The sequence below is a fragment of the Gaeumannomyces tritici genome (assembly GCF_000145635.1).
Source record: "Gaeumannomyces tritici R3-111a-1 unplaced genomic scaffold supercont2.1, whole genome shotgun sequence".
Lineage (NCBI taxonomy): Eukaryota > Fungi > Ascomycota > Sordariomycetes > Magnaporthales > Magnaporthaceae > Gaeumannomyces > Gaeumannomyces tritici.
Genome location: NW_008804545.1, coordinates 2,171,746 through 2,183,248, shown reverse-complemented (window position 1 = coordinate 2,183,248; position 11,503 = coordinate 2,171,746). Strand labels below are relative to the sequence as shown.

General features: G+C 59.3%; 5 protein-coding genes across 5 annotated transcripts; 2 read left to right on the top strand and 3 right to left on the bottom strand.

The window, feature by feature from the left end:
- Position 1: 1 nt before the first annotated feature.
- On the bottom strand, positions 2 to 1,437 carry GGTG_00693 (hypothetical protein). Its single transcript, XM_009218444.1, has 3 exons — positions 1,189 to 1,437; positions 533 to 1,051; positions 2 to 454 (listed from the first exon to the last, which is right to left on the bottom strand). The coding sequence occupies exons 1-3, from the start codon at positions 1,303 to 1,305 to the stop codon at positions 83 to 85; spliced, it is 1,008 nt and encodes a 335-aa protein (XP_009216708.1). The 5' UTR covers positions 1,306 to 1,437; the 3' UTR covers positions 2 to 82.
- Positions 1,438 to 2,090: 653 nt separating this feature from the next.
- Positions 2,091 to 3,643, bottom strand: GGTG_00692 (U3 small nucleolar ribonucleoprotein IMP4). Its single transcript, XM_009218443.1, has 2 exons — positions 3,546 to 3,643; positions 2,091 to 3,451 (listed from the first exon to the last, which is right to left on the bottom strand). The coding sequence occupies exons 1-2, from the start codon at positions 3,549 to 3,551 to the stop codon at positions 2,567 to 2,569; spliced, it is 891 nt and encodes a 296-aa protein (XP_009216707.1). The 5' UTR covers positions 3,552 to 3,643; the 3' UTR covers positions 2,091 to 2,566.
- Positions 3,644 to 3,817: 174 nt separating this feature from the next.
- GGTG_00691 (regulator-nonsense transcripts 1) lies at positions 3,818 to 8,668 on the top strand. The gene is made up of 3 exons (XM_009218442.1): positions 3,818 to 4,191; positions 4,265 to 4,610; positions 4,725 to 8,668. Exons 2-3 carry the CDS (start codon positions 4,309 to 4,311, stop codon positions 7,714 to 7,716), a joined length of 3,294 nt encoding a protein of 1,097 aa, XP_009216706.1. The 5' UTR covers positions 3,818 to 4,191; positions 4,265 to 4,308; the 3' UTR covers positions 7,717 to 8,668.
- On the bottom strand, positions 8,247 to 9,422 carry GGTG_00690 (hypothetical protein). Its single transcript, XM_009218441.1, has one exon. It carries the CDS (start codon positions 9,369 to 9,371, stop codon positions 8,934 to 8,936), a length of 438 nt encoding a protein of 145 aa, XP_009216705.1. The 5' UTR covers positions 9,372 to 9,422; the 3' UTR covers positions 8,247 to 8,933.
- A 315-nt stretch (positions 9,423 to 9,737) lies between these two features.
- GGTG_00689 (hypothetical protein) lies at positions 9,738 to 11,425 on the top strand (the record flags this gene model as incomplete). Its single annotated transcript, XM_009218440.1, has 2 exons — positions 9,738 to 10,325; positions 10,415 to 11,425. 2 exons carry the CDS (start codon positions 9,738 to 9,740, stop codon positions 11,423 to 11,425), a joined length of 1,599 nt encoding a protein of 532 aa, XP_009216704.1.
- Positions 11,426 to 11,503: the final 78 nt, after the last annotated feature.

Sequence of the window (11,503 nt, the reverse complement as noted above, 5' to 3'; positions counted from 1 at the left end):
CGGAACCCCCCTGGTGTGTAGGCCGGCAAGAGTGAAAAAAAAAGGGAGGAACTTGGCAGTGCTCGCGGCTGGGTCGGAGTCATCACTGTTTTGCTGGTGGATTTTTGTTGCCGATCACGCCCGAATTGTACAACACGACCAGGACGGCGATGAGGATGGCAATGACGATGACGATGGAGATGCCGAGACACCACCACTTGAGTTTGCGGCGGTTCTTTGCGAGCTCTGCGCCCTTGGCAACCTGGGCATTTCCCTGGTCGAGGTTCTGCACCGTGTCTTCTGCCTTTTGCTCTATCTCGGCAATCATGGGCGCCTGCTGCAGAACCAGCGTGTCGAGGTCGTTGAACATGGCCGCGAGCTCGACGATCGACTGCTCGATCTGCTTCAGCTCGTTGTGCCGGGCGCGCACCGCGCCCAGGACTGCACGGCCTTGCGCTGCGCGGTTTTGCCTCAGCTGATGACAAGGGGTGCAAGGTCAGCAAAAATTCGCGTCGCCCAAAAGCGGGGGAACAGGTGAGGCTCGGCGACATACCGCTTGTTGGAAAACGCCCTCGTCACCCCAATTAGCGTCGGCCGCGCGACGGACCTCCTCCTCGGTGGCGGCGGGGTTGACGATGCGGTACTGCCGCGCGATCTGCTCTCGGTAGCTCTCCCTATAGCGCTGCTCGGCCTCCATGTACGTCCTCAGCTCCGTCTTGAAGGCGTCGTTGAGTGCGGTCCACTGCTGCTTCTTCATCGAGAGGCTGTGGTCCGTGGTGTGCTCGACGTCCGACTTGAGCGTCTTGATGGACGAGCGGATCGACGTGGTGCGACGCGACGTCTCCTCGACGTGGGCGGCGAGCTGGTTCTGCGCGGCATCGTCGCCCGACAGGCCGCGCTGGTGCAGGCCCGCGATGGCCTGCACGTCGCTCGTCAGCTGCCGAATCTCGCCCCTCGTGAAGTTGACCTGGGCCAGGAAGTCCTGCTGCGACAGCGTCGGCGGCGCGGCCGGCTGTTGGTAGTGCGGGCCGTCATGCTGCTGCCCGTTTAGCGGCTGCATTTCGTGCTGCTCCTGGGGGGTACAGCGAGGTCGTCCGGTCAGTTCACGTGCGCGCGCAGCGGTAAAACGGTGCCATGACGTCTCGAGGCATATTCCCGATGCTCGGACGCTGCCCGAACGGGCTGCTGTGGACAGGCGACTCGACTCACTTGCTGGCCGGCGTTGTTGGTATAACCATATCCCGTCTCGGCCGTGGGGCCTTGGCTGTAGGGGTTACCCCCGTACTGATTGTAGTGGCTGCTGTTGTTGCTGTTGTTGTACGCCATGGCGACTGTAGCAATAGGCAGGTGTGGCTCAATTGATGCGACAAACCAGTGGGAGGGAGACCGTGAACAAACAGGTCAGGAAATTTGTGCCGAGAGCCACGACTTTCACGGGCGCGGTTCGAACAGACAAACGGGCGCTGGACCACAGGCGGAAGGTTAAAGCCAGGTGCGCTTGTCCGACTTTGGCAGTTAATAATCTCACTTTGTTCCAATTTTTTATCTGCACCCGCTATCCTGTCAGCCTAGACGCGGCTGCCAAGCTCTGGGAGGCTGATGACGTTAACACAGCCCACTCGCATCCCCGTGCATCGCTCGGTTCCAATCCAGCGAGTCTGACGGTTTCGTCGTCACTGCTTGTGGCGGAGTCGGCCTGAGAAGGACGGGTTCTATTCCCCGAGCTGATTGTTCTCGGAAATCTGCATCTCGTATCCGCATGCTGTACCTTTTGATTCATGATAACGGATGGAGCTGCGATCTTGCCTGCACTCAGACGGATACCAGATTAACGCCAATGCCCGCAGTAAAATAATCTATCCGGAAAACGAACAAGTGCCGCGCCGTCGCCAGCTGAAGAGCCGTTGTTCCGGGGGCTGTGTGGGTTGTCGCCGCCGTGGCTTTGCCTAGTCGATCAGCCGCAGAGCGGAAACCCGCACCCGCCACCAACATTTGAAAGCTAGGTGGTGCGGCGGCTGGGCAGACGCCGTGACGCAGACGGTCCCTGAGACCCCAATTCATGGAACTTCTCATGAAAGGAGCCAGGTGCATACAGGCTGATTGCCTGGCTTAGCAGTGACTGCACATCCGAATCCTCCCTTGATGGGGGTTTAGTGCTAAATGCAACGGAATGGGCTTGTTGGGTTCGAGAAAACACGGCATAAGCGCCTCATTAGCACCATCTGGTAGTCCCAACAGACTGCCATCGGGAGAAGCTATATTTGATCCGCTATCTGTGGGCATGTAGAGCCCCTTTCACTGTTGCCTGCTTGGGCCGGTCGGTTACCCGCCGAGAATATTAAAAGCAAGTCCTCGGCCGGCCTTTTTCCTTCAAGCTGAAATCCGCACCGCGCAGGGGGCCAGGTCTCGGCGGGATTTCAATGGGGCAGCGGTGATGTGCATCCGAGCCTCCCCTCATTAGCTCCCGAATTTGAAGCTATTTCTACTATATTGAAACAGTGCATTCTGAAGCATAGAGTAGCCGAAAACACAAGACACTCTGCAAGTAGTCGCATGCGAGTCGCAAATTCGAACTTGATCGTACTCCTCAGAGGTAGTTCTTCTTTCTGCTCGTGCGGGTGTATTGGCTGAGGTGCCACTCCACGTCTCCGTCCTTGTTCTCCAAGGTGCCGCCCCTAATCTCAAAGACCTTCATGCTCATTCTCGGCCCAACTTCTGCGAGCTCCACACTCTCGTGCCCGGTGCGCACGAAAACGTGATGCCGCACCTCGATAACGTCATCGATATTCTTGAAGGTGATAACGCGGTTCGACATCTTGGTCTTACTCGTGATCGGCTCCCTCGGGGGGAACAGGTGTTTGAGAACCTTGACAACTCTTTGGCCCAGCCGTGATGTGAATCCCTCGAAAATCAGGTGAGGGTAGGCCTCAGACACTGTTCCCCTCACGCTGCCCGGGATGTCGTGCCTTAGAAGCACGTTGTGGAGTGAGAAAGAGACGGTCGGTCCGTGGGGCATATGTGATATAGTGAGCGCAGTGGGAGTGCCGCGGCGCTCGTGGAGAAGGACAACATCGGATAGGCCCGCCGCCTGCACACTCCGGACAAGCTCGGGCAGGATTAGATTTCCACGGTTCAGTCGGATCGCCGTCGGTAGAAGCAGCCGTATCTCTTTGGCGAAGGCAGCCAAGCGCGCGCTCGGGTCTCGGCTCGTTGTCACCATGACCCGCGGGTCGACCAGGCCACTCAGCTGCGCATACTCGTCGTCGAGGTCCAGGTCGTCGTTCTGGTCTATGCGCGACTCGTCATACTGATAGTCCTTCCGTAGCTCCTTGTCGTTCGCGATGTCCCGGTCTAGAGGTTTTCCCTGGGCCAAAGATGCTCGCAGCTTGGCCTTTTTCTCGTTGATCTCGGCATCCTTGAGGATCGCGGCCTTGCGGTACAGGTAATCTCTGCGCTGTCTTGCTTGTTTGCGCTAGAGGGGCGGCGAAGGTAAGGGTTAGAGTCTATCGAATGACATCCAGAAGGACGTATATATGGGCGCGTCTGGTGGGAATCGCGTAACTCACAATCATTGTGAGGATTTCTGTCGCGTTTTGTTGGTAGAGGGGTCAAGTTCGGGCAGTTGAGTCGTGCATGGAGTTTCTGTCACAGCCGCTCTCGCTGCTTTTGCCTGAGAAAGAAAAAAATCAGAGCTCAGCACCAAACGTCAACTTTTCTTGCAGGGGTGCATGTGCAGGGATCTGGTTCCTGACCCCACATCCCACCGTGGTGGGTCCCGCGGCGTCGTTTTCCGCCACGCGTCGGCGCGGGGCTCGAACTGGTAAGGAACAATCCAGCAGCAAAAGCTTGCAGAGATAGCTCTGCCGTCACATGACCTTGTGCGAGGGGACCAAAAGTTTCGCAAGACCCTGGCTCACTTTTGGCTTGGAAGCTGGCGCACACCAAATTCTCAGTGTTGGCGCAGATCGCTCCGCTCCGCTTCCACCACCATCACCTACCGCCACCAAACAAACCCTACAGTTGGAAGGCAACCGACGGAAGCAGACTTTGCACTTTGCATCCGCGAGTGGTGCTTCCAAGCGCACAATCCCGCGTTCACTACCCACACCTGCCCTGCCCTCGATATGATGTGACAACGTCCCCCGGCTTCCGAACCACCTACCCCCCTCCCCAAATTCCGACGCAAGGAAATTCCTTCGGTCCCTCCAAACCGTGAGTGGTGCGCCTGTCGCAATTTTCCGCCCCGGGTTGCGCCAACGCCATTCTGAGACCCCCTCGCATCCAGTGCCATACCGAACACTCGGACATCGAGCCATCCCTTCCCCGACAATGGAGGGCGCGTTTACGCACCTCGGTAACCACCTTATATCCGATTCGGCTGCCGCGATCAAGGCCGGCGATACCGACGACCTGTCCAACCTCGATCCTGAAGAGAACCTGCTGTATGGAAAATACGGTGGCCGCGGCGGCCTGGGTAGCGCCCGCCGCCGTGGCGATGACGACGACAACGAGACAGAGGCCTACGATGACGAGGACGAGGAGAGCCTTGCTAGCGTCCCGGTTGAGGGTATGCGAGGCTTGAATCTGAAGACCGCCGACGAGGAAAAGGAGCTCCCCGCCCACGCCTGCGCGTAGGTTTACCCTGTGCGCGTCCCATGCGTTGTTTTGCTTGGCCCGGCTCTGTTGATGGCTGGCTGTCTCGTCCCGAAGCGCTGACCTTGTCTGGCTGTGCCTCGCCACTGTAGTTACTGCGGCATACACTCCCCAGCTTGTGTGGTCAAGTGTCTGGGCTGCAAGAAGTGGTTTTGCAACTCGCGCGGCAACACGTCCTCGTCCCACATCATCAACCACCTCGTCCGTGCCCGGCACAAGGAGGTGCAGCTGCATCCAGAGTCGACACTTGGCGATACCATCCTGGAGTGCTACAACTGCGGCGTGCGCAATGTCTTTCTCCTGGGCTTCATCCCCGCCAAATCCGACACGGTCGTGGTCTTGCTGTGCCGCCAGCCATGCGCCGCAAACCCGTCTTCAAAGGACATGAGCTGGGACATTTCGCGGTGGTCGCCGCTGCTTGACGAGCGGAACTTCCTATCGTGGCTGGTTGCGGTGCCTAGTGACGCCGAACAGCTTCGCGCTCGCCACCTCACCCCGCCCATGATCGCCAAGCTCGAGGAGCTATGGAAGGAGGACGCCAATGCGACTGTGCAGGATCTCGAGAAGAACGACCAGATCGACGACGAACCCCACCCCGTGCTCCTCAAGTACGACGACCCCTACCACTACCAGAACATCTTTGGCCCCCTTGTCAAGATGGAGTCCGACTACGACAAGAAACTGAAGGAGGCGCAGTCGGAGGACGGCCTGGTAGTGCGCTGGGACTATGGTCTAAACAACAAGCACCTTGCCAGCTTTATTCTTCCCAAGATCGAGTCTGGCGACGTCAAGCTGGCTGTCGGCGACGAGATGCGGCTCAAGTATAAGGGCGAGCTGCGTCCTCAGTGGGAAGGTGTTGGTTACGTGGTTAAGATTCCTAACAACCAATCCGACGAGGTCACGCTTGAGCTTCGCAAGTCTGGTAACGACAAGTCTGTGCCGACCGAGTGCACCCACAACTTCTCTGCCGACTACGTCTGGAAGGCCACCTCGTATGACCGCATGCAGCTGGCAATGAGAAACTTTGCTGTCGATGAGATGAGTGTCAGCGGCTACATCTTCCACAAGCTCCTTGGCCACGAGGTTGCCGTCGCCCCGATGAGGACCACCATGCCCAAGAAGTTTACCGCGCCCGGTCTTCCAGAGCTTAACGGAAGCCAGATCAGCGCCATCAAGGCGGTGCTCTCGACCCCACTGAGTCTGATTCAAGGCCCCCCTGGCACAGGCAAAACGGTGACTTCGGCTACCATCATCTACCATCTGGCAAAGATGAACAATAGCCAGGTGCTCGTCTGCGCGCCGTCCAACGTTGCCGTCGACCAGTTGTGCGAGCGCGTTCACCGCACCGGCCTGAAGGTCGTCCGGCTCACGGCCAAGTCCCGCGAGGATGTTGAGTCCTCGGTCAGCTTCCTGGCCCTGCACGAGCAGGTCCGCATGAACGACACCAACCCAGAGCTTGCAAAGCTGCAGCAGCTCAAGAGCGAGCTGGGCGAGCTGTCTAGCCAAGACGAGAAGAAGTTCAAGCAGCTAACCAAGGCCGCCGAGCGCGAGATCCTTGGCAACGCTGACGTGGTGTGCTGCACATGCGTCGGTGCTGGAGACCCCCGCCTGGCCAAGATGAAGTTCCGAAACGTGCTCATCGACGAATCGACGCAGTCCGCCGAGCCCGAGTGCATGATCCCGCTAGTCCTCGGATGCAAGCAGGTTGTCCTAGTTGGCGACCACAAGCAGCTAGGCCCGGTCATCATGAACAAGAAGGCGGCCAAGGCCGGCCTCAATCAGTCCTTGTTTGAGCGGCTGGTCAAGCTCAACCTGACGCCGATTCGGCTCAATGTCCAGTACCGAATGCACCCCTGCCTATCCGAGTTTCCTTCCAACATGTTCTACGAGGGATCACTCCAGAACGGTGTTACCATCCAGCAGCGGCTCCGGCGGGATGTCGACTTCCCCTGGCCTGTTGGTGACATGCCCATGATGTTCTGGTCGAATCTCGGCAACGAGGAGATCTCAGCTTCAGGAACTTCATACCTGAACCGCACCGAGGCGTCTAATGTTGAGAAGATTGTCACGCGATTCTTCAAGGCCGGCGTGAAGCCTGGTGACATCGGAGTCATCACGCCGTACGAGGGTCAGCGCAGCTACATTGTGAGCACAATGCAGAACACGGGAACGTTCAAGAAGGAGAGCTACAAGGAGGTTGAGGTGGCCTCGGTCGACGCCTTCCAGGGGCGTGAGAAGGACTTTATCGTGCTTTCCTGCGTCCGCTCCAACGAGAACCAGGGCATCGGTTTCTTGTCGGACCCGCGCCGCCTCAACGTGGCCCTCACGCGTGCCAAGTATGGCGTTGTCATTATCGGCAATCCCAAGGTCCTCTCAAAGCACGAGCTCTGGCACCATCTCCTGGTTCATTTCCGCGATCGTAAATGCCTCGTCGACGGTCCCCTGACCAACCTTCAGACTTCTCTGCTCCAGTTTGGCAGGCCGCGGCAGAGCTTCCGTCCCGCTCGCTTCACGCAGCAGAACCAGCAGTACGCGCCTAGCAATGCGGGCTTCGCCAACAACGGTCGGTACGCAGGTGCCGGCCTCAACGGGTCCACTCGCGACTTCGACTCGGGCTCCATAGTGTCGTACATCCCAGACGATGTATCTTCGATCCACAGCTCTGCCCTGGGCGGCGCCGGCCTCGCTTCTGCTTACCCGGCCATGTTCTCGAGCTTCAACCCCGAGCAGTGGCCTGGCCTCCCTGGCGTGCACGCAACGGGCCGTTCCGGCGCCCGCAACCGCGGCAGGGGAGCGGAGAGCATTGCGGGCGAGAGCGTGGCCAACTCGGAGTTTACGGACGCCAGCGCCAGCGTGATTGGTGCCAAAGGTGTCGGCCAGGGCGGTGCCAGCCTCGGAGCGGGTCTACATGATGCCATGGGCACTGGCCGACCTACTTCATATAGCCACAGCGACCGTCTGAGACAATACGTTGAGAGCGGTGGGCGTATGGGTCCTAGCAATGGATACCGACGATACGACGACGACCAGCAGAGCATCAGCACTGCATTTGCAAGCCAGATCGGTGGCTCCGGGTACGACTGAGCGATGACAAGGCCAAGGCGTTGTGCTGGTTGAGAGAGATACAGAGAACAAAAACGTTATCCTCGCCAACATCAAGAGCTACACGTACATGCTCTGAAGCCGACAGAGCTTGCTTCCTGTCATCCCTACCCTTGGGGAATCGATAAGTCAACAATGCAGAGGACGTCCAGCTACTTCGCTAGGCAGGCCTTGGGGCCTCGGGTGGGCCGCTCGTCCACCACCATTCACCTCCGCCACGAGAGGCAAACCGCCATCCCGTCTGCGGTCAACCCTTTGGGCGCTCCGGTGCCGTGCTCGCAACCAAGCCTATGCGGCATTTCGAACTCTATCCTATGAGTCCGGCTTGTCGTGAGGGTGTAAGTCGCCGCTGACGCTTCGAAGTCGTATGCATTGGCAACCGATTTTCATATGCGGCATTCCGAAAGGCGCACAAGCGAGACAGTACAGCTCCAGAGCTCGATATCGATCTACTGAGAGAGATACCGGCCTCGCGCTTCTGGTCCCCCAGATTGTCCAAGAAAGCATGTTCAAACAAGTTGACGCTGGAAGTGTTGATGGCGAGTGGGTGGTTTTGGTGTGAGATCAAATGGTGGCCGAGGGACTACAAACTCCCCCAGCGCCACCACCGCTCTTTTAGGGCATGGCCAAATGGCTGTCGTCTTTGCTGTCTCTTCCCCAGCTGCGGCCAGGAACCTGTAATGCAGTCGTTTGTTCTGTTGAGGCCACTATGCACACATTCACACCATATCGCCTGGACCTAATAACCTGCTCCTGGGAAGCCGTCTTTGCAGCGGTCGCCCATCCCTATGGCAATCATTTCTTCTTCATTCTCGTTGATTGTGTTTTATACCTCGCCCCCTACACTCGTTCTCAACCAAGGACTTCCAGCTTCTGGACTTGTTCTTGCTGCCTCGTGCCGGCCTTGCCAACATGAATTGTCAGTCGTTACTCCAAATAATAAAACAAAACATCTTACGCAAGATCAAAAAGAAGCGAGAAAAACGGTGTTTGATGAAGAGAAGCTCTTGCTTTCGAGCGTGGGTATTATGTGCTGTAAACGAGGGGGTCTGTGCAACGCGTAACAGAGGCGCTGTGATTGGAGGGCGCACGAATCGACGAAGCTGCCGCGATCGATGAGCGAGATGGAGATAGGCGGGATGTTCCTTCAATGGCTCAGGGGCCAGGGTCAGGGCCTCAGCGAAGCGACAACAGCCCAATTAGGAGCGGCAGAGATGGTGGTTGAAACCTTGGTCCGTAACCCACTGGGAGCGTAGTCCGCAAAAGGCACGAGCAAGGCCTAGGCGCGCCAACTTGGAGGACTGGGTCCCACAAACGGGGGGGGACCCCAGCCCTGTTAACCGTGGCCCCTGCTCCTCAATTGCGACCTCCGCCCACGGTTCTGCAGGCGGCGAGCCCATGACCTCATGCAGCGGTGAAACTCGCAAGCGGCAGGGAAACGGGGCCGGAGCAGTGGCGCTGGCGGAGGAATCGGGCCAGCCAGCTTCGACGTGTTTTGGCGAGCAGACCCAGAGGCCTATCAGATGGCACGACTGCGCGGGTGGCGGGAGGTGGCGGAGCATCTGTGGACAGGAAATAGAAACAGACATTGCTTTTTTGAAGCACAAGAGGAGTTGGAGGGAGGGGTTGGAATCCATTTGACCATTTGACGGAATCCACGAGATGGTGCCAGTCTGTGCTGCAGGCGCTAGCCAGCCACAGGGCCTGATCAGCATTTACGCATTTACACAGAAGCACCACCAGTCAAGTTCAGGCCCATGCTCCGCTGTGCTGTTTCAAAATCCTCTCCCTTTGTCGTCCACACCGTGACTTGGACCACAACCTCTACTCAACCCAACCAAGTCCAGTCAGTCGCACGCATTGATTGATTGCTGAGCAGTAGCCTGCTGGCAACCTGAGCTCCGCTCGAGCAGCCTAACCCCCAACGCTGTCACTCCCAGCTCCTCCCGCCCGACCTCTCTAGCTCTCTTGCCCCTCTAAGACGGCTGCTGCTTGCTTCGACTATGACGACAGCGGCTGAACCTGGGGCGCAGCCGGCCACCGCTGCCGCCGCTCCAGACCCCGTGCCGGCGGTTGTGAGGGAGCCTGCGGCAGCGGCTGCAAAGGAGACCGCCGCCACGACCGCCCCTGCCACCGAAGCCGCCATCGCTGCCGTGCCCGCTACGGCGGAAGCACCTATAATAGCACCATTGCCTGCTGCCGCCCCTGCACCACCGCCGTCGGTCCCACAGAAGTCGCCGGCCGAGGACTCGACCACCTCCGCCGCGGCAGCAGCACCAGCCTCGGCTACGCCAGAAGCACCACCTCCGGCCGCAGCAACAGCAGTTCTCCCCATGGCCGCCGAGAAGAAGCTGGATGGCGAGAAGACACAGAAGCCAGGCAAGGACGGCATCGACGAGATCAACCCGCAGGACTTCAGCGGCGAGGTGCAGAGCAACAACGACCTGCCCTCGGCCGCGACGCTGCGCAAGATCGAGAACTATACGGTGCTGGATCGCCACGGCAAATCGCACACCTTCCGCAGTCTCTACACGGGCCGCAACGTCGCCCGCCGCGTCCTGCTGATCTTTGTGCGGCACTTCTTCTGTGGTGTAAGTTGTTCCGTCCATGTCCACGGTTCTACTCGGTCTCTCTCGGCTTGACCTGGCCTCTGACCGCCGCCCATGTTCGCCACCGACAGAACTGCCAGGAGTACCTACGCACCCTCTCTGCCTCCATCACCCCGGAGGCCCTCCTGCAACTTCCCATCTCCACTTTCATCGCCGTCGTGGGCTGCGGTGACCCGGGTCTGATCGACATGTACGTACGCGAGACGGGCTGCCCATTCCCCGTTTACGCCGACCCGACACGTCGGCTGTACGATGAGCTGGGAATGGTGCGCACCCTCGCCATGGGCCAGCGCCCGGCGTACATGCGCAAGTCGATGCTGCTCTCGGCCCTCAGTAGCGTCGCCCAGGGCCTGCGCCAGGTGCCCTCGGGCAAGGCCACAAAGGCGGGTGACCACCGCCAGATCGGCGGCGAGTTTCTGTTCGAGCCCCTGACCGTCCACACGCCCGCTCCCGTCGAGGACGACCTCGACCGCCGCATCGGGGAACACCAGCTCCATGGCAGCAGCATCACCCGCCAGACCATTGGTGAAGGTCTCTCCCTCAATGAAGATTCAGGGGCTGTCGTTGCCAAAAAGGAGAGCAGTGCTGCTACGACACCGGAACCGGCAACAGCAGCAGCCGCATCAACGGAAATGACGACGACGACAACGCCGCCTGCAGCAGCACCCGCCGACACGACAACACCCAACGGAGCGACGGCAACAAACACCGCGAGGGAAACCAACGGCAACACCCCACGGGGGAGCAGTATTAGCGGCACCAGGCCGACGGTCCAGGTCCCCGTGCAGCACGACGGAGCGGACGAGGAGGAGGGCTACGTCGAGGACAAGCAGGTGACGTGGTGCCATCGCATGCGCACAACGCGCGACCACGCCGAGATCCCGGAGTTGATGGAGGTGCTCGGCCTCGATGGCCAGGGCGTGCCCATCAAGGACAACAAGCGCTGGTCGCGCGCCCTCGAAACCCGCAAGGGCACAGGTCTCAGCATGGCCAGCCAGATGAGCGCCATCAGCAGCAGCCGCGGCAGTGGCAGCATCAAGAGCTTCGATGCCGCCGCTCCTCTGCCTAGCGGGAAGGCCTGAATATGAGGGAGTGTTGTCTTTGTCGTGCGCGCGAGAGCAGTAATTTGGTGGGGTGGGTGTGTGTTGGGTACTGGGAAG